At 44.5% G+C, this 22,468-nt stretch overlaps 1 protein-coding gene across 2 annotated transcripts in view; it reads right to left on the bottom strand.

The window, feature by feature from the left end:
* Positions 1-22,468, bottom strand: part of DIS3L2 (DIS3 like 3'-5' exoribonuclease 2) — a 193,069-nt gene that overhangs the window by 89,638 nt on the left and 80,963 nt on the right. For both annotated transcript variants that reach the window (XM_065640190.1, XM_065640191.1), the window contains 2 exons: positions 21,819-21,992; positions 6,261-6,340 (listed from right to left, as the gene is read on the bottom strand). In XM_065640190.1, the coding sequence (XP_065496262.1) occupies positions 6,261-6,340; positions 21,819-21,992 (254 nt within the window). The remainder of the gene's footprint in view (positions 1-6,260; positions 6,341-21,818; positions 21,993-22,468) is intronic.

Genomic DNA, 22,468 nt, shown 5'->3' with positions numbered 1-22,468 from the left:
AACCAGGGAGCAGCACACGGCAGAACACTCATTTGCTTAGGTCATCAGGTAAACACTGGGAAGATTCAATGAATGTATCTATACACGACCTCGCTCCAAAATGCAGACAATGTCACCAAGGACATAAAACCCAAGACAAACAGTCTGTGGAATAGGTTTCTATTCTGCAGTACAACAATTCCTCCTAGAATAAGATTCTCCTTACTTAAATTTAAACTACTTTTTGAAAGATTGTAGGGATACAGGAATGAAAAACAACAGTGATAACCACGTTAGTCATCAATAAACACACAAAAAGACGTACAGAAGCTCTGTCAGGACAGCCCAAAATACTGCTTTTAAATCAGTATCAAAAGACCTGCACACGGTAAGACAACCCCACAGAAATGCACCTGCTGCCTCCTTTCCCATCACAGCCTGACATTTCACTTAGATGGAACCGTCTGCCTTTAAATTTGTCAAATTTCATTCCTGTTCCTACCAGTAAGCAGCCCTCAAACACAACTGCATCGGTTGTGTACATTACCAGAAATACAAACACCAGTTGCCAGTGATTCCCAGAAGAGGTTTGGCAAGCGTGGGAAACTCGCCTGGTGCCGCTGGGACACGCGGGTCACCGGGGGTGCCCTCACATGATGAAATAAATCTTTAGAAGTCTGCACCCTGGGTGAAAACACTCAGGCTTGAAAGCAGCATGGTTGTTTTCTGCGAGTATCTGCAACATTTGCACAAACGGAGAGCAGCTCTGTTGTGTGCTCCTGGCTGCGGTAACCCGCTAGGAGACGTGCAGAAAGGATCACAAAAGAGTATTGAGTGAAACTAACTCACTAAAAACCTCAAGCTACCCTGAAACAGCTCTACAAAGGCTGTAGAAACTAGGTGCAGTCCAGATCCATCTTTTACTCCAAGATTATGCCGAGTCATCTAAATGGAGTACAATTTGTTCATACTTCTACAGCTGTTACATAAATAACCTTATTTTCCATCTTTATTGGAGCTGATCTCTTTTAAAATATACACTCACAACTGTGAACAGCACGCTTACCTCCCTACTGCTATCATTAAACAATAACGAGGCGCACGACTGTTAATCAAAAGCAGACTCCAATATAAAATCCTCTCAAAACCAGACTGGCCCACTTAAGATATATATTCCTGAAAAGTTTCCAACCTGCTGCAATATCCTAATGTGAGCTCCATTAAAAATACAGCTATTCCCACAACCCCCCCCGCCACGCTTCATTTGCTAGTGACACTCTGCTACCGGGTATTTCTTCATGACAGATTTGTGGATTACTTCTGCAAAAAATTCCTTTCCATCTTTTACCGAGCAGGTAACACGGGCAAGTCCTCCATCCAGTGACTGGAACCGATAAGGGTGACACTGAGAACTTTTAAAACTAAGTGAAGGTGCAAAAACTGTCCCTTATCTCTCTGCTTGTTGCCTAAGATCCTTCAAGGCAAAGAAAATGTCTGAGTCTTGAATAAACTAGCAACAAATGCTTGAGGACAAGGACAATTTCATTCTTTACAATCTTCTGAAATGCACTGATTTAGCTGTCTGATAGAAGAAGTGCGAACAATGAGTGTTTTCTTTTTTCTTGCAGTTATGACGGGTGCTATGCACCAACAGAGAGGCATTTTCTGAATTGGGTTCTGCATTCTCTGTTGATTTTTGGAGATCACCTGACATCATGAGGATGTCGGGTATGTGGTTTGCTCGTGTTGGGCTTTTTTGGTGCCGTTTTTTTTCTTCTTAAAGTGTTTTACATATGGGCAAAAAAAGATGGAAAAAATAATAATTTCTTGTAACTATGTTTACATTTGGAATAAAAACAGTGTTAACTCTTAACACAACTTCGGCCTCATGAGAGACGCAGCCTTGCCAGCCCTGGATAAGCTCTTAACCTCTAGAACAACTCTTTGTCATAATAATTGCAGCTAGCATAGCAATTTTTAAAGCCAGAAATCCTCAGTGTACCTCCAAAATACACCAAGAGGCTTTATTAAGCACAAGATTGAGGTTCTCATAAGGACTCTTTCTAACACAGAAGAGTTGAGGATGGTCGTAGCTTTGCAAGCAAGTGAATACAAAGAAGTGAACCCAAAGGACTCCAGGCACCGGTTTTGGATCTTTCTAAATCTGCAAATTCCTGAAAAATTTGAAGTCAAAATACAGATATCTTAAAAAAGCTCATATGCTCTGATTGTTTTATACCTCTGCTTTTGCCAGCTGCATTTCATAGGCCTATAATAGTTATCTATGTAGTGCTATAGTAACCACTGAACCACAGGCTGAAAAATCACTGAGTAAAGCTGTCAGGTCACAGTGAGCCAAAAACAACAAAAAAAAGTAACAAACCCACAGAAATTGAATTTGCATGCAAAAAAATGTCCCAGGAACTTGTGATACAAGATGGATCTGGATGTCTCCTGCCAACTGCAAAGGACAGGTCTGAGGGCTGGAGTCCCCAGTGCTGGCACCTGAAGAGTCTCCTCAGCTGGGTAGAGCCCAAGCCCATCCAAGAACAGGCCAATGGTAATTAACTATTAATGGCTTTAAATGCTAATCACCGACCATGAGGCAAAACAGGGACAGCAGTGAAGAGAACATATGTCAGGTAATATAAACGCACAGGTTTCTGTTACCTTTTCCTGCTAGGAACAGAGACGGTGCAATGCTCATACCCTGGTCAAGGATCTAGCACCTTGTCTCTTGGGCAACAAGCTCTGCGGCTGTCTCTCCGAGGTGGCACCTTAGAAAGGATATAGCTAATATTGCCAACTGCATGTGAAACAGATATCCCTTATAGGAGGCCCACAAAATAATGTTTTGATTGGATTCTTCAGATCAGGAAGTTATTTGAAAAATTTAACCTTTGGAATTTCGCACTTCAACACCAAAGCATAGTTGGCTGAGGAAAGATTCATCAAATGCTGGATCAAGCTTGTGCCTCAAACAGCAGCACATTGGGAGGATAATAGAGAGGAGTCCATCAGTATGATTCTTAGTTGCTTTTATTACTTGTCTTCACTAAAAAGATTCTGCAAGCATCTCCTTGCACGACATCAGAAGCCTTAAAAGTGGAGATAGTTCCAGCTACCAGACTGGACATCTCTTCTTCAGAGGTATCTCATGTTTTAAACAAACATTGCAGCCCAGAGACAACGCCAAGATTTCCTCCACCAGCCACCTGCCTGCTTGAAGGACACGGAGGGGTTTCCTGTGGCCTCCTTACGCCGCTCGCTCCCGCTCAGATCCTCGTGTCCCTCCCCAACTGATCGTAACTGCATCGAAAACCAACCAGACCTGTTTTCCTGCCCGCACTTCCTTCTGAGCCACAAGGTTTCCTCAGAATAAACGCCACAGATTTCAAAATAAAGGGTATTTCCATGGAGGTTCTTTCCACAATGATGTAAAAAATGGTCCCTAGGACACTCACTGACATCAAAATTGGCTTTTCCCTTGGCCTGTGATGGAGCATGGGCGCTTCTCTCATGGAATGTTGGATGCCCAAAGGAGAGGCAAAGGGCACAATGCCCAGGACAGGCACAGATAAAATCACTCTCAAAGAAGGCTCCAGCTCAGAGCATCTTCTCATTGAGAGGAGTCCAGGGTGGAACGAGCCCGCTGCAGGACACACGGCTCCAGTGAAGAGGTGGAAACCTGGCACACAAAGGGCTGCTGTGAGCAGGCTCCCACTTAATGGTTTATGGAAAATGAGACGTGGGGGTGAACAAAGGCCTTCAAGCAGGCACAGCCACCCAGGGGTGCACTCACCTGTCTGCCTCTTGGATTTTCTCATCTAAGGTTCATTTGGAGGAAAGTGGGGGGTGTGTATAATGACCTGAGATGGATGTAAAACTTTCAAAAGCACCAAACCCACACTGGATTTCCCATCCTATAAATTTTGGATACAAGCCAAGCAAATCTTTACTTTTATTCTCAGGACAACAGCCATGACCTGTCCCCTACTGCTTCCCAGTTTCTTCATGTCTCTTCTAAAACACACTGGTGAAGTTTATTTCGGGCAACTGAAATAGGAGAAAGGTTCCTGCACCTTCCACTTTTGTTCTATTTGAAAAACTAAGCTTTGCAAATCTTCTCTATGCAGAGTGACCCTGTAGTTTGATCCCTTTTACCCTTCTGTCTCAGCTGCCTGGTTTTCCTGGGAAAAGGAGGTGTTATCTTTAACTGCAGAAGCATCCTCCATCCACTCAGGTAAGTGCATCAGAGATCACTTTTGAAATAACAGGGTATCCTGGGAGAGAAAACTGTGCCCGCTCCTGTGTTATACAGGTAAAGACAATCCCTGAAAGCCCGGCTTTGACACGACCCTTTTGTATATTCCTTAACCTTCACACAAGATGAGGGAAGGGCAGTGAAAACCTTCATCTGGGGGCTCTGGGAAGCCAGCACAGGCCTGACACAGCCCCTGGGAGAAGAACAAGTCAGAAATAAACAGGCCAAGAGGATGCAAGTGCTCACTTTGTCTCCTACGTACAGGCAGCTCCTCTGCCTCATGTCGAGGCAAAGAAGAGCAAAAAGCAACAAAGCAGGGAAGACTGGCAAAGCACATGAATGAAGACAACTTTTTAAAAAAAATCTATTTGTTTTTATGGGTTTTTTTGTTTGGTTTCCTCAGTTGGATCGCATGAGAAGGACCTTGTTCCAAAGAGGCTTGATCGGCACAGGGCAGCACTGCAGCCACCCACCTCTGCACCACATGGGGATTTTTAGCAGTGATGCTACAGAGCTCTCGCAATCAAGTAATTCACCAGTAACACCTAGAACTGGACCTTACAAGTAGAGGATCCCTTCTGCACCGGTACATCTCCTTACAGATTGGAGAAAGAGGTCTCATAAAGCATTTTCTGCGGTTGGGGTCAGAGACACAGGCAGAGCGCAGCCACATCCCTGACCGGCAGGTTTATCAACAAGTGCCAAGTATGAGCGAGAGCCCTGCAATGGCTTTGCGGAATTTCTGGGAAAGAAGAATTCTTGTTCAAACAGATATTCTCCTTGAACGCTTTCTCCAAATGGCTTATGGATAAAGAGGAAAACGGAGATGTATGCACCACAAACCAGCTCTGTGAATGGTGTCGCGCAGCATCTAAAACCCACGTGTATGTGAGCAGTAGAGGCTCAGAAGCTGGAGTTTCAACACCTCAGATCTGAGGGGCTGTGGGATCACAACACTGCCATAAATCTACAGATAATTCAAGTGACAAAATTGAAAGAACAGAGTTCAGCTTGGGATCTCTCAAGAAGTTTAAATTTTCCGTGAAATAGAACACCGGTTGCTTCAAAACTGCTATTGTACAGTATAATTAGAAATAATTTTATTTGCCACAGGATTTCTTTCATCTCTCATTTTTTTAATCAGTTTTATAGCCCTGTAATACTATTCTGTACAATTCATTGGCCACATTGCACAGAATGAAATCAACCCCAAAAAGAGAGAACGACATTTCTGATATCATCACATTGTGATGATTAACAAGAGCAAGAAAAACTAAACACACCCCAAAAAATCACTTTATCTTCTTTGTCAGTGGTGGATAGGCTAATCAAATCATGCAGTATTTCTAAACCAAGCCTGTTACTGGATCTCATCAACCTAAATGAGGAGAACTTGGATAGCAGAAAGCTTGCAAAAGGGAAGTTCCTTAAGTCAGAATCACCAAGATTTGGCTTCTGGAGCTTTACTTTCTGTTCTCTTGGCTTACAGCATAGTAAAAGTAAAAATAAGGCAGAACAGAAAGCTTAAAAGGCAATGAGAGGAATAACGCAACTTATAAGGCACACTGTGTTCATCTGACAATTCCCAGCATCCTATAAACTCCAAAAAGCAATTCGGCCAGTGACGTTCAAAAAACTGGATTCCTCTACCCAGTGATGGTGTATTCAAGGTCAAAGTTTCACTAGACTTCAGTCTGCAAGAGTGGCATATCAGCTATTCAGCTGTAACTCCTGGAATGACAGGAGACAGCTGAGATCTGTTCAAATCAAATTACAGCTCTGATTATGCAAAACACCACGGTTCTGCATTTCCTGACACTAAGACTACTTCAGAGTGCAGCTTGAAGATATCTGCTCTAAGGTTTCTGAAAACAGGCAATTAAAACAACAAGAGAAAAACTAGTTTATTACTCTACTTGCATTTGTTAAAGAATACTTCACGACAAATTATATATATGAATGTGTCAACAGATGAATATAAACACTGAGAAGTTATTTTGTAAAATATATCTCATACCGTCAGGGAGTTGTTTACAGGACAAAGCATCATCAAGATCTTTGGCAGTTGATGGGTCGATGGTAAAAATGCATTCTTTCCTATCCAAGGAAAAAAGAAGAAAAGAAAAATTTATCTTCCAGTCATGAAGAAGGTATCAAAACACAGAGACCATCAGAGACATCCAGACAACAGCAGCCATGTTTTCAGAAGATTCTGTCTGTTAAAACATCTTCCAATCTAATCTGAAAGTAAATTGAATTTTAAAAAAGAAAAAAGGATTTTAGACAAGTGACCCTCCTTGTTGTTTTATGGGTTTCTTTATTCTTTTTGGTTTTGGTTTAACTGCTTGCTCTTAACGGCTTCCATCTCATTATTGATTTTCCTCCACAAAAACTAAACAATTTAGCCATCATGTTCGCCCCAAAGAAACAAGCAGGAAAGAGTCTTGATGCCTTGCAGCTAGAGTAAAAATAGATTGTTCCTAATTGCAAAGCTAAACGGAACACAAATAACTGCGCTTATGCATGGGCATGGGGGTTATCTCACCACCTGAAACCCCACGAGCCCAGCTGGCATGGAGCAGAGGCAGTGGAACATCTACAAAACATGCTGAATAATAACAAAAGTGAATGAGAGTTTTGGTCTCAGTAAAGACACCCAAGAGGTGCAGTACTTTCTAACATCCACATTGCCTGTTGTGCACCAAAGGGAGAAGCGGGTTCAATAGGAAACAGTGTGAAAAGCTGTAGAATGAAAGAGCCCCAGATCAGCTAATTAGAGCCAGCAAATCAGCTTGAGGCTTAGGAAAAGCTGAATGCCGCCCATGTATGCTGTTCTAGGTGGTAGCTGGAAAAGGCAGCCCTGCCCTGGAAGGCTTACATACATACATAGAGACAGACAGACAGACATACACCTGACAGCAGCAGGGGACAGGGACACCAGGAACACACCAAGATGGATCACAGAAATGGTCTAGGGCAAAGGAGATGAAACAGAAGAGAGCATCTCACTCAAGAATCCTCATGTCTAACAGAGTAGGGCCTGGCACCAGCGAGACCCAAAATCTGAAGCGCTCAACACATAAAACTTCCTAAACTGCTCCAGGGCTTCTCTCTGTCCTGGGCTGCCCTACAGCAACTCCTTGCCCGGGCCCCTGCACTACAGCAACGTGTGGATCATGGGACTGGAGCTGAAGAGCGGTGAAGACAGTAAAGGAATGGGTCTGTTGGGGTTTTTTTGCTTTTATCTTAACCTTTAGAATGCGTTCAGCCCCCCCCTAGTTAAAAGATCCCCAAGCACAATGGTGCAGGCTGGGGCTGTGCCAAGGCAGAGATCACACCGCTTCTTTTCTTCTTGTCTCATATCACGATGGCAACTCCCTTCTAGAGATGTGTAATGAAAACACACATAATTTTTCTTACTGCATAACCACCCGTATACTCCTGGGGTAGGAGAGGCAGGAGGGGAAAAATTACAGCGCACTTTTAAAGGCACAAGTGTCACATGGAATTAGCAGGTCTTAGTCTTTTTGCACGGGCGCCCACACAGTGAGAGCACTGTCTCTATCTTCGCAGGCATATCACTTCGGAACTTAAATGCTCTGGGTGGTATTGGTTGGTGTCAGACAGCTGGCAGCACGTATTTATATCATTCCACCAGGCACACTAAATAGAGATTTTCAAAGACATAAAAATCAGTAAAGCACTTCATTGCCTCTGAGACTTCAAAATTTTTTTAGAATATTCCAGCTTTCAGATTGGATAGCAAAGCTGCTTTAATACCCAGATGCACATTAGTTTCTGATGCTTCACGTGCATCTAAACAAATTAGAGATCGTGACACTGAAAGATAAAAAATCTTTCCAACTACACTGGGACTTTGATCAGTTGCTGCCTAGCTATCCAGCACTGGGAATCAAATTTTAAAGGCTTGCAAACAACCTTACTTGCACAAATATACCTTAAAATTCCACCTAAGGATGGAATTTCAGGATGCTCCCACTCCAGGGGACTGTGCGACTTTCTTTAGGGAGCCACACGTACGCGGATACACAGACACCTATGCCACAAGCAGTACGTGGGCTTGTGTGCGTGCTGGCGTGTGTGCATTGATACACCAGGTCCCACCAACTCACAGGATATAAAGGCAACAGCATCCTGGCACTGTGGCTGCCCCCCAGCCACATCTAGTAAATCTTCCTTTAAGTTACTTAATTTAAAAGAGCAAACAGCACCGAACGGACACTAATGGCTTGCTTTATCTGACAAGCGAGCAAGAAAAAGATTTAAGAGCTTCTTCAAAGAGAATGTGGGTTCTTGTGTCAGAAGAATCGATTAGCTTATCCCAGATGTTCGGGCCTGCAACCACAAGCATCTGCCACCCATTGCGAATCGCAGCTCCAGGCAGCTCAAAAAATTAGCAGATTGGTTTCAATAAAGTGCATATTGCAGTCTGCCCTGGAAAGAAGTGAGCATAAATACACGGGTGCCAAATTCTGAACACATTTATACAATGGCAGCAACTAACAGGCTGCTTTGCTGAGATGTATTTGGCCAGTCAAATCCACTGCAGAGGTCAGCGGCGGCCCCGGTTCGGTGAGCTCAAACTGGGGGGACGGCAGGGTGGCCCCCAGCCCCCGTGCACAGCCCACGGCCCTTGGGGACACGCTGGCCAGGTTCTGAGCGGCCTCTTAGCATGCAAACTGCAGGCACAGACACAGCTCGCCGTCTGGGATACTTAAACTCACAGACGCGAAGCTGAAGAGGGGTCCAGACAAATACTGATTTAGCATTTCTATGTGCAGCACAGCTGGGCTATGTTTTACCATCAGGCTCAGATCCACTTGTTTAAAGCTACTCAAGGGACTTGGACTTGTAGCTTGTCACAGGAAGTTTATTCTGGGCACAGACTGCAAGGTGAGGTAAGAAAGTCACTGAGCAAGTAACACACAGAATGATCCTCCCTGGCACAAGGACTCTGCAGAAGTGTTGCAGAGCCGGTGGCCAGGTAGTCAATGGGACAAGAAAAGCCGATCTTCAAGCAGAGCTCAAAGTTCATGGCAGTGCGATAATCCTGGCACACACGAGTACACCTCGCTGAAGTTTTCTAAGTGAATCCCGCTCACCAGTAACTGCATTTATTAAGTGTGATGAATTATATTTCTGGTTCTCCGTTTTTATTACTGGAGAAGTTTCAGACAGCTATAGGAACCGTGGCTGGCATGTGAGAAAGAAAATAATCCAGCGAGTGATGGGAGCGCAGCACCCGCACACATGCTCCTGCGGGGCGAGGTCTCCGAAGAAGGCACCTCTCAGATATCTCCTCCTGCTCTTCCTCCAGCCCTGCCAGTATCACCTTTTATCTCCAGCACGCTGCATCTCTCCTCCCAGAGAGAACCGGCACAAGGCAACGAAAAGCGAGGGGAGGAAGGGCTGGGTGCCCTGGCGCTGCCAGCTGTCCCCTCCCTTGGCACCCACTCCTGTGCAAACCTCCAGGAGGCAGCTGACAAAAACCATCTGGGTGAAGAAACAACATTGCTCCCAGCTATGTGGCAAGTCCGCCCCGTGCAGAGGAAGGAGCCATCCAAATTCCTCCCCTGACCATACTGTCTGGCTGTACAATGCCCCGAAGGCTATGGCAAAAGGGATCTCAGAGAGATCAGACCACATTTCTGACCGTAAATGATAACCAGCCTGCAGTGGGGTGGATGACTAAACCTCAAGGCAACAGTACTTTTTATGCACCTGCTAACAAAGATGTTGCTTAAGTACAAGCAAATGGCCCAGCTACTGTACATACATTTGCACTGACCACAGGTAAATACAAATTGGCAGCTGTCTCCAGCTTCTGGAGGGCCACCCAGGTGACCTGGTGGGCTAAGGAGCTTGACCGCCCCTCCCATTCTTTAAAAGCCCCGAAGGAGCCATCTTTCATTGTCATTACACCTAATAAAAATCTGTTTTACTCATTTCAAATTGTCAAAACATACTTTGTAAAAGTAACGCGATGTTCCAAGCCCACTCCTTCCAACATACACACAACTCGGTTAGTTAAAGGAAACTGGTTTAGGAGATAGGGACACAGAGAGTTAAGAGATTTTCTGGTCTTTATGTGGGAAAGGACTAGAGATAAACATGTGCCTTTAAGAAACCCCCAGCAGTGATCGAAAATAAACATTTCAGTGTGGAAACTTCCCCTTTCTACAGGAGCCTCTTAGTCCAAAACGTATGTTTAATGCAGGTTTACAGAGGTGGACTTGCTCTGGCATGGACCTTCTGTTGATGGAAGAAAAAAAAAACCATTTTCTTCCTCTTCCTCATGGCCAGAGGTTTCATGCACCAGAGCAAGGCAATGCCTGCAGGGGTTTGGGAGGACCAGGGCACGGCCGGCACTGAGCGTGATGGAGCAAGAGTCAGGACAGCAGGTGCCACACAGGCTGCCCAGACCCCACCAGCCACCTCCAGCCCCCAGCGGCCACCTCCAGCCCCCACTGGCCACCTCCAGCCCCCAGCGGCCACCTCCAGCCCCCACTGGCCACCTCCAGCCCCCACTGGCCACCTCCAGCCCCCACTGGCCACCTCCAGCCCCCAGCGGCCACCTCCAGCCCCCAGCACTGCTGGCGGCTCTGCCTGCCAGCCTGCAAACCAACCATCTGGGGGAAAAAACTGCAGAATAGAGCACTTAGTTTATTAGACAGTAACGACAGCATGCACATATACAGGCTGGTATATCGATCGTAATTTGAGGAAAGCTAATTAAGTGCAGTGCTTCTTTGCACAGCTTAAGGGAGCCTAATTAAAGCGGACAAGCGTATCTGCAGAGCGGTTAGTCTTTTTACCTTTAACACGACCTAAAATAAATGGCTCATGCAGCAGCAGAGGTAAGATAAGTAGTCTGTTGGTGAGCTGGAATTACCGCCATGGTAATTAAAACCTTCACAGATCACAGGACTGCAACAGCAGTTTGTTTTTCTTTGTGCAAATACGTACATCTACGCAAAGGCATTCGCAAGAATCAGCAGAGAAAATACTGTACAGTTGGTGCTGCAAGGTTTGGTACAATATACCTCTTTTTGCCAGCTAAACTGTCCAGAATTCAACATATCAGTTAGTTCAGCCACAATACATAAACACCTACGACACAAGGAGATCACAAGTCCCAGTGGTCAGGGCTCCATCCTCACTCAAGTGGAAGGCTACTTGGGTCAAGATGAAGCATTGCATTCGTAAGCCATGGGCTCGGGCTGTATTAGAGGCAAGGTTTCTGGCATGGCCAGTTGTTGGGCAAAGCTTGGGGGCTACCAGTGTGATTATCTGTAAAAAGCAGCTTGGTGCTGCTAATGGAGAAAAGCACCAGCAGACAAAGCAGTGCCATGGAACCGTGCAAATCCTCCTCACACGACCGGACGGCCTCTCCAGGCAGCAGCGCAGAGATGAGTCAACCCACCAGTGGAGACACAGAGCTCTGATTTTCACCACTCTAACAAATGTGAGATAACCATTCAGAGAAATGCATGTACCCGCTAGAGCATCAGAAAACCCTCGGTGAGCTAAGATTTTTGTCCTTACCAGCTGAAGTGACCATTGGCAAGAGGCAGAGCCCTAAAGATGCGAGGACAAGCCAGATACGCAGGAACCAGGGAGAGCAGCAATGGAGAAAGGGCATCCCAGACACCATGAGCAGAAGCCAGCTGGGCAACCTAACCATGTCCACGTTCCTGTGAGCTGCACGTCACCACCCCTGCCAGCCCTGCCGCAGCCACCACCAACTCAGGTCACTCAGATGGAAGCCCAAACTTTACCATTTGCCTGAAGCTGGACTGCTCAGGGCTGAGGTCATGGGTACAATTCAGGTTGCCATCTCTCACAAGAGAGAAAAAGGGAGCTGAGTGTCTCTGCAAGCAAACCAGAGCATCTGAGGAAGACACTGAGCAGGGAACCCCAAAAGTCTCCAGCAGGAAATCCAGGCAAAGGGTCTTGGGTAGAATTAAGGTGCCTGAACTTAATTACCTTATTTACCTCCCCATCCCAACTCTTTCCCAGACTTTCAGACTGAGTCAGCCTCCTGCAATGTTTAGCGGTCACTCATGAAAACCGACCCATCCAAAACAACTACAAAAGAGAACAAAGAACCCATGGCGTTCACTAGCACAGAAAAGGTGGCTGAAACCCGCTGCCTGTGAATTCCCAGCACACAAACACTGGGCAACTGAAAATTCAAGCATATCAGAGGCTGCCGCCCACACACGTACCATCCCGCCCTGCCCAGGCTTGGTGCTCACAGCCCACGGTCCCTCCAGTCACCCAGCAGCTCCCGAAGCATCACGATAAATCTCCTGCGGAAGCATTAGCCTGTTTCCAAAGACCAGACTGCTGCAGCTGGAGGTGAGACAGCAACGACCATCCTTTTGTTTATTAAAGTTTAGGCAGTAGGAGCCTTCTTTAAACTTGAGTCTACCAGTGCTAAGACATTTACAGTGCAAGTGAGTGCACGTCTAGACAATTACAATGCATTTACATTCTTCTAGGGACTCCTTAGATTGTCCTGTTCTCTCCACTTTGTGAGTGCATACAATAGCCTGGTGGGAGTGAAAGCTCAGCCTCCTGGTTTACCCTTATTAACTTCAGCTCAAAGCTAGCATTTTAAAATTAAGCACAGCAAAGGCACTTTTAGAATCTTTAAGCTCTTCAGGTCATTTGTAAGATCCTGCTGAGCTCCATCTTGCAAAACTTAAACAGACATCATTTCTCAGAGCTGGAAACAGTTGTTTTAATTCGGGAACAAGCATCCTAGAGCTGTCAGCTCACTCCAGTGAATGCAACTAACATTTTTTCACACAACAGTCCAATTGTTATGGCAACCACAAAAATCAATCTCATTCTTCAATCGTAAGTAAACCCAGCTCAACCACAACGTCTGCGCAGGTTTGTTATAAAGTGCCAATAAGCATGGGACCAATTCCACTGATCTTCATCACTCAAATGAGGATGAAGTACTCCTCTCCAAGAGAAATTTCAGAGAACAATCAGTGCCTGAACATTTCAGAGACTTCAACAACCCACTCCTAAAAGGCATCTATTACGTGTAGTGTCTACCACATTTGTCACACTTGATGCTGGCAGATTTTAGTTAAAACCCCAGAGTGGCTGCTTCCAAGACAGACTCTTAAAAGGAATATGTTACAAAAATACTCATGTAACAGAAGTACCCTGACAAATCTCTGACGGCACTCCGAAAGCCCTGTAACATACCAACAGAAATACTTGACACATTACAAAACTCCTTTTGCATGGTGCATAAATTTCAAAATGAACTGAAATTACAAAATTATTGGAAGCAAAACCTGCCCTCTCCAAACACTAATTGTTATAAGCCCCACAAAAATCCAGCACAGCATAAAATGCACTGAAAGGCCAACTTTCTCCATCAAGTCAATACTGTTCTTTTTAATTTCTCTGTGTTTATGTTTTAGCTAACGTCCTGTTCTGGTTCAGAAAACAGACTTTGGTCCAAGAGAGCAGCTGACAATGACTCCTGATGTATTACACATCTTCAACAATAAACATTTACATTTTCACCAAGGTCTGCTTGCTAGATTGCCGAACCAGAATCAATTATTCCTTCTATATGTTTACGGCCTCCCAGTAAGGAGGAAGAATGGAAAAAGAGCACTGCAGTCTTGTAACATACCTAAATGGCTTGAAAAGCCAACATATATATAAAATGAGATCAGCGTCTCGAAGAGCCCAAGTACCAGCAGTATTTCCTACAAGTCATGCTGTAATTGTGCCACAAATATAATGAGGTCTCTGCACTGCCACTATCCCACGCAAGAAGGTGGAGTGTAATTGAAAATGCACTTGCATTATATAAACTACTTTAATCATAGATGCACAGAGCTAGAAATGGAAGAGACATTAGGTCATCCAACCCCCATAGGTCAGAGCGGGACTACTCAACAATACATTCGCAAGGACTTTCTCCAATATAGTATTAAGCACCTTTAGCAATGGAGTTTCCAACACTTTCTTTAGTAGTCTAAGCTACAGCCTATTTTAGGAAGAACAGGAAAGCTTTCCTCTTTGTTTTACCTTACTTGTCCTCATAACACTCCTTTCTATCCTCCCACCACCTTAAATGATTCTAATTTTTTCATTTTGGTCCACATATTTTAACTATCAACTACTATGTCTTTCAAAAACTTCTAGTTTCAGTCTTGGCAAATACACATTGAACAGTTAATCCTTCCTTGTAAATCAATCCCTCATCTCCCAGAATATTTTTGTTAGTCTTTTTTCCAGAGTGCCCCTTTTCTTATCTGTGCTCTGGTATCTCCAAGTACAACTCCGCCTCATACAGAATACCTGCATATGTGCGATCTATATGATGATTTTTTTTTTCTTTTTAGAGACTGAGGGTCTGAGAATAACCTTGGAACAAGGATCCCAACACCCAAAAAGCTGCAGTGCAAATGGAGAGGTCAAAGAGTGCTTCAGACCACTCGGCTCCCAGTGTTCAGGATCAGAATGGAGCCACACGGAAAACGCTGCCCCTTGTAAGGACCAGCCTGTCCCAGTGATCAGCCCTGAAACACCACAGCGGGGATAACCTACCACGCCTACTGTAGAAGTTCTGGGTTTCTGCATCTACAGCAGAGACGGATACCTGGGCTGACAGCAGTACTTGGAACCTTCATATCCCTATTTACTCCTGTGCTATCCAACCTGCAGAGAGAAGGGTGTCTGCAAACCACCGCGGTATCAAGGAAAGTGGCAGTATTTGGCACACCTGAAGCGGGTCACTTAACATATATAAATATGAGAAGACTGGGCACTTTGTTCTGCTCATCATACACAGTTAAAGCCCACTTTGTGATCCAGTTGAATCCAGCAAGAAATGGAAAGGCTCTCAAATTGATTTAAGATTTTACCCTCATCTCCCTGTGTTATTCTCTCCATAGAACAGGCAGCCAGGCAGGAACGAGACTGTATATATAACAACTTAGTCGCAAAAATTATTACTGTTTTTCACAACTAAACAGATTCTTAACTAAGTAAGCTTAGTTTTGATGGCCTGGAAGATCAGAACACAATAATCCCGTCCAACTGCACACCACTGATTCCGCTCGAAGCTGCACTTCCAATGACCACACGCGCCTTCCTGTAAGGGAAAACACCAGTGAGGTTGCCAGTGTGTCTATGTACACTAGCCACTGGTAACAACAGCACTTGCGAGCAAAGACCATGCATCATTTCGCACAAAACAGTGTCACCACAACTGCCGTAGCTATAGTGTACTAGAAAATGTTATGAAAACACAGAGGAGGACCTGAAGAAGCCAACCAGAAGCAAGGAGCTGAATCACATTGCTCTGACAGGAGCACCGTATTTATTCAGAGTTTTACTTACGCAGTTAATGGGTGAGGACGGAGCTAACGTGAGCTCTCCCCACCGATCCAAGACCGTTCTCCAGAGTGCCTGGACAGCTGAAGTACCCAGAGCAGGTACAGCCATCACCACCACCTTCTGGAATCAATCCTGTCAGAGGGGGACTAGATCTGATATCCTCAGACACCACTGAGTAATCCTTTGTATGCCTTGTGCCTCCTTATGGAGAACATTAAATTAGTCACAGAACAGCTCAGGGAGGGGGCAGAGATCATAATCTGGCCCTGTTTGTGTCTCTACTCTACGCCAAGATAACGGTCAGGTCTGTAGCAATGTTGCTTATACGTTCACTAAACAAGTCATTTCTCAGTTTCCATCAGAAACCAGAGCATTTTTACGTATCCTATTATAGCTGAGTAAGTCTTGCTCTACTTAACACTAGCTTTTTGTAGTGGAAAATCTCCAGGAAACAAGCTGTTTAGTGATGTTTTATCTGACTTGCACTCATTTCTAACTAAAGCCGTCCACCTGCCTTGAAAAGGCATCTGTTTCAGAGGCTGGCTGCTTTCCCCCAACACCCCTTGCACAGCTCAAGGCTGCCATGTTTACCATCACCTTTAATTTTATCCACCAATAATCTCCTTGGGCATCTACAGCAAAGAGCACGCTGTCAAACCTCTACTATAAGCACTGCTAATCCCTGTTACCAGCTGTAACACTCCTGAAGAAAGAAATAGAGGGCAGAAGTGCAGTGCAAGTACTGTCCTGCTGCCAAGGCTTTGCAGCTACAAGCTGCATTAAGTGCAGAGTTTCCCTGCACAGTGCACACAGAGACACAGCAGAGCAGCTCCACTCTTCCTCTTTTAACAACCAAAGGAAGGATGCTGCTTTGCTGAATGGGCAGCCGAAATTACAATTTAGCCTTCGATAACACCAATAGCTTCAGGTCAGCTGAAATTGAGGTCACACGCTGAAACACCAAGATGCAAATTTTAGCTGAAAGCTTCATTGCGCTCTTAGAGCTCTTTCCCTGCAAGAGCAAAGTTCATTAACTCTGCCCTGCAAGGGAAGCAAGTCAGCATTAATTGTCCCCTGCCCATGCCATGGATCCTTGCTGTCCCCTGGTCTGATACCCTCTAGGTCTTCTAGCAGTCAGGAGCAACACTCGAGCTCCTCATGGCAGGAACAGACAGTTGTGCTGCCGTTCAGAGGAACGGCAGCAGAGAAATGGGCTGATGGGAATCTCATGAAGCTCAAAGGGAAAAGCAAAGTCCTGCACCTGGGGAGGAATAACCTTGTGCACCAGTACAGACTGGGGACCGACCAGCTGGAAAGTAGCTCGGCAGAAAAAGGTTCTGACGGACAAGTTGAACATGAACCATTGTAATAAAGATGGCCAAGAGCCTCCTGGGCTGCATTAGGAAGTGTTGCCATCACGTCAAGAGATGCAGTCCTTCGGTCCTTCCCCTCTACTCGGCACTGGTGAGCCCATAGCTGGACTGCTGTGTGCAGTTCTGGACTCCCCAGTACCAAAAAGACATCCACATACTGGTGCACGTTTGCTGAAGGGCCTCGATGATGATCAAGGAACTGGAGCATCTGACCTACAAGGCCAGGCTCAGAGAGCTGGGACTGTTCAGCCTCGAGAAGAGAAGGCTCAGGCAGGGAGATCTTATCAATGTGAAAATGTACCTGACGGCAGGGAGTAAAGCCAGAGCCAGAGTCTTCTCAGTGCTATCCTGTGACAGGACAACAGGCAATGGGCACAAAATACAGCAGATTTCACTTAAAGGTAAAAAATATCCATGCTTTTACTTTAACAGCAATTGAACCCCAGAACACATTGCTCCAAAGGGTTGTGGAATCTCTATCTTTGGAGATATCCAAAACCCAACTGTATGCAGCCCTAAGAAGCCTCCTCTAGTTGACCCTGCTTTGAGCAAGGGAGTCGGAGTAGATGATCACCAGAGATGCCTTCCAATCTCAACCATTTGGTGATTCTCAGGAGTTCAGAGCTGCTCGGTTGGAGTCAGTCAGTTTCTGCTCCTCAGACCACATCCATCTTGTAGATATTTCGGATTTTCTTGCCACAGCACCCTTTCTGTGCTCAGTATTTTTAGCTCATTGTTTTGTATTTTGCCAGCTGAGAAACTGCAGTTTGTAATTTTACCTTCAGCTTCATATTTCTTCTTAAAAGTGAATACAATGTCCTGTTTATAATAATAAAATCACTAGTTGGCAGGATGACATCAAATGGAAAAAGAGAAAGCAACTGGAAAATTTAGAGCAAGCAATTTTGAGTGCCAAGTTTCACATTTGTAATAGTCCAGCGGAGGTCAACAGGCTCACTTATTATTAGGCAAATGGTAAAGAAATAGATATCCTCAAGTTCTTCCATGTTAGACTATATAAACCATCTCTACTTGAACAGCCTCTAGCGCTTTCCAAAAGAGTGATGTTATACATTTTCCACAGTAACACCAACAATGGGAGACAAGCAAAAGGCAGAACTGCTTTGCAAAGAACAGCCTTTTTTCTCTCTCCAATATTTAGGTTTTTGTTTCCCACTATGCTCGGACTTTCCTGGCTTTAGTTTCTTGTCCCAGTTAAGCAGTAAAGGAAACAAAAAGATATGAATGAAATTAGAAACATTTGGAACAACTCTTAGAAATAGCTTTTGGGTTTCTTAGATTCCTGGCTATACCTCTTCAAACGGCCTCGTCCTCCTCCAGCCCCCCCTGTCCTGCACCCACCTTGAGATGTGCGTCTGCTCCTCTGCCCTGGCCCCTCTGCCACCCAGTCTGTGTTTTACCCACACCACCGAAACACTAAGTGCAAAGCAAAGCAAACAAGGAAATGAAAATTACACGTTGAAACACTGGAAAAGACCGGAAAATGGTTGAAACTTTGCATCCATCAAAATCTGTCTCTGTGACACTAATCCGCCAATGTTTCTCTAAAAGCAGAAACCAAACACTTCTCATGAAAAAAATACCAATTCCAGTCAACCTGAATAATAAAACAAGAACTCTGGTCCTATCTGTATTATCACGTCTAAGGTCCCTGGAAGGGAAGTTTCCCCAATCATGCTGTTCTGATACTTTATGAAACTTCAGGTTCTCTATAAAAATACAACTGCAATTTGCAATGCCAACACCTACTACTTGCCTAGTGCTTTTCATTACAAGTTTTGGTGCTCTTTAAAAACAAGTAAGCTGGGAGTGCCCATTAAATATTTCCCTGATTTTACAAACACATAAACCCATGCAGGTAAGAAAGCAGATGTCCATGGCAGAAGTGAGCACTAGTGGCAGAGCAGTGAGTTAAATCAGCTAAAAGATTTCAAAGCCATCCACGAGGTTTGGATCTTTTCTGCCTTAAGTAATATTAAAATATTATGTAAACCTTTCTTTGTAAGCCATTACTGGAGAAATAAGAAAAAAAAAACATCTCTTGGAAGCAATTCTGCACAGGCTATGTAGGTGAGATCACAGTTGCTATCCAAACAGACTGTGCATGGCAAGAACAGGCTTCCTGTAAAACTGAAAGACTTGCAGGAAGATCAAGGAACATATTTACAAGATGGCATGGACAAAATATCCTTCCCTCTTCTTGCCCGGCCTCAGCAGCTTGGTAAAACACATTGTCTCGCTTTCATTGAAAACCACACTCACAAATGCCTCCGGTGCAGAACTTCTACCTCCCTGCTCTGTGCACTGACTCACAGTCAGACCCGACCACACTCGGGACACTGGTTAGGAGAACACAGGTCACCTTTCGAGGAGGAACGAGTCATCTCCCGTGGTGAAAGGAAACAAGGAGAAGTTATCTCAGGAAGAGGAAACACCAGAAAACCCAAGATTTTGCTCAGGTCTCAGTTCTAAATCCCAAAGGCTTAGCACACAACCCTAGAAAATTTACAGCACTGGGGAGGATTTACTATAGATGAAAGTATTTTTAAGCCAAACTCTAATTTATGTTTACTCAGGTGAGCAATGTGTAAACTGAATTAGGATGAGCTACTTAGAAGTGTTAACATGGATGCTTCGGGAGGAAAGATGAGCCTGTATTTCACTGAAATTTATCTTACATTGTACTCTGAGTACTGTACAGTACCTGTGAGCCTGACAGATCAACGTGCACAAAGTACAGCAAGGACGGGCACCCACAGAGGCCGGTGCCACTGAACACGGTGTGAGCTCCCCAGGAAAACAAGGCACAGCTCCCAGGTTCAGGTGTCTTCCTCGGGATGCCAACCTGGGCCAGTCTGTCCTGGCTGCTTGTACCACAACACACTTATTGCTGACACTATGAAAGCAATATAATATGTAATACCACATTAAAGCCGTGGGACTTGTCAAGAACAGTGTCTCAAGGTCTGATGGATGAGACCAGAAGAGATGCTGGCCAGGTCTCCAACCACAGGCCCCAACTCAGCTACAATTCATGCTACATTTACTAATAAAACTTGTGTTTTCCTGGGTAGACAAACCTCTCACTGTGAGGAAACAAAAAAGACAACTCACCTGTATTTTACTTTCTATAATGAGAAGCCTCATGTTATCTCATATGTATTTAGACTACAGACTAGTTAGTTAGCGGTGTTGCAGTTGACATTAAAAGGATTAGTAAACTAAGCTCAAATAATTGTCTTAAAAACCTGGACTGTTAAATGTTTATATTTGAGAGGATCAAAAGGAAATCTACTTTGTAGTGTGCACTGTGGTTGGGAAGGGGCAGAGAGGGATTTAAATGGCTTAACTGCAAAACTGTTATCACCTTGATAAGTCCCAGTGTAATAATTCAGCAATAGAAGCAAGAAATGCACTTGGAATTTGTTTCCAAAACTGATTGTCTCACTGGAGAAAAGTCAAGCTATTTATTTGCTTCAAAGAACTTGGTCAGAACAAACAGAGACTGCTACTGAAATGTAGTTAAGAATATTTTTAAAAGTACTTTCCAGTGACTTCTGAACTGCAGCTTTCAGTATTTTTTTTTAAGCTACTCAAAGCCTACAGTCTGGATCTGGTATCTGACTGTTACCACTAGTCAATCAGGAGCGTGATTCTCCCCTGAATTATTCCATTGTATGGCAATGGAAATCCAGCAAAGCTGAAGCACTAAGGAGGCTGCAGTGCAGTATTTGGTCCAAAGTAACATCTGGAGTGCACTTACAGATACAAATGGCTGCCGTTTATCAGTTTATTCGCTCAAGCTGCTAACATCCATGCCAATAACACAGATAAACGAAGAGGGAGAGGAGCTTGCTGCATACATGCAGGTGCTTAGTGCAGCGTCAGGAGGAATCAGGCTCACGGGGCTGTTTCACCTCAGCAATACGCAAGAAAGCAATGAATCTGCCAACAGAGCCAGGAAGCTCCAGCACAAGCAAGGATGGGAGTGGAAAACTCCGTATCATCTTAGAAATGCATTTACTGTTTCAATTTCTTGCACCTTTCTTTATTGCAAAGTGAGGTTCTAAACAGATTAATTTTCTTTTGTCTTTAAATCTTTTCTAGTAAAGAACGTCTCTGAAATCTGATACTTTGACGCGTAGCAAATCCACTCGTTTTGTGTGGACCGGTAATGTCAGAGTGTCTGCTACCCAACAGATGGTGGAGTTCCTGAAAAATACTGGGAGCATCACTAAGTCACAGGGGTGGGCAACGTGATGGAGGGGCAGCATTTGCCAGCTGCTGACCTTACCAAGAGCTGCCATAAACTCCACAAGACACTGGGTCTTCAAAACCGAGAAAAATGTTGAGACTAGACAGGAAAACGCAGGACAGTCTCTACCTGCGCTTAAGTTTCAAAGTAACAATGTCCAAGATCATTTGATCTGCCAGGCATTCAGAAAATCTCTGCTATAAAACTACCACTAAAATACGTAATACATTCCAGACAAAAACATAAAGCTTTCAGATTAGGTGCCAAACACCAAATTTTCAGTTTTCAGTAGTTCCTTTGAGAAAATGCCTCTTTGCCTCACAAAATACTTCTCCAAATAACTGGTCTTCTGGGTTCGTAAGTATTTGCAAAAGCAGTTTCTTTGCATGCTAGCACAGGTAACATGTAACATAGTACACATAATAAAGTCAGTGCCTTTTCAAAGTGTGATGAAAGCAAAACAAAATAACAGAACACTGCATTAACCCAAGAAGGAGTGTCAGATCGCGCTTTTTGTCTTTACCTTAAATCTCTTCTTTTGGCCAGCTCTCCTGGTGAGATAACCCAGGGCAGGCTCTGGGGAAGACATTCCAGGGCTTCAGGGGAAAAGTCAGAGAAATCCACACCATACTCTGTCAGGATCCCCTCCGTCTCCGGCTCAATCTCCCCAGCCTGCCCCAGACTTTTGGCCAACTGCCTGCAGAAAGAAAGAAAGAAAGAAAGAAAGAAATGCTTTTTTTAGTGTATAATTACCACCATCATGTTGTTACCGTCCCCACAGAGAGGATGCTGAGCCCTCAAACACCCATTCGCTCATTCACTTCTCCCTGAGTTTTGGCAGAGGACTTAGCAGGAATTCAGACCATACCATGACTTCTGTCTGCTGGAGATGCAAAACACAAGTCAGACAGTGCACCTGATTTTAAGGAGATGTTTTATATTATTAGGTTTTTGCAGTGGTAAAGCATCAAATTTTAGGAAAAAAAAATACACCTAACATGGATAAGAAAAGCACAGCCCTCCACTTAGGCTGCTCTAGCTTTACGTGCGGCTGGTTCCCTTGAGATCCTCGTTCTTCTCCTCACTACTGAAAAACATGACTTGCTCCCCGCTGTCTGAAATGGAGAACAGGTTCCCATCAGACCCCAGACAGCTCTGCAGGAGACGGCTCCA

Source organism: Caloenas nicobarica, chromosome 8, assembly GCF_036013445.1.
Source record: "Caloenas nicobarica isolate bCalNic1 chromosome 8, bCalNic1.hap1, whole genome shotgun sequence".
In the NCBI taxonomy this organism is placed as follows: Eukaryota; Metazoa; Chordata; class Aves; order Columbiformes; family Columbidae; genus Caloenas; species Caloenas nicobarica.
Note: the sequence above shows the minus strand (reverse complement) of the source record. Positions and strands in the feature narration are given on the sequence as shown.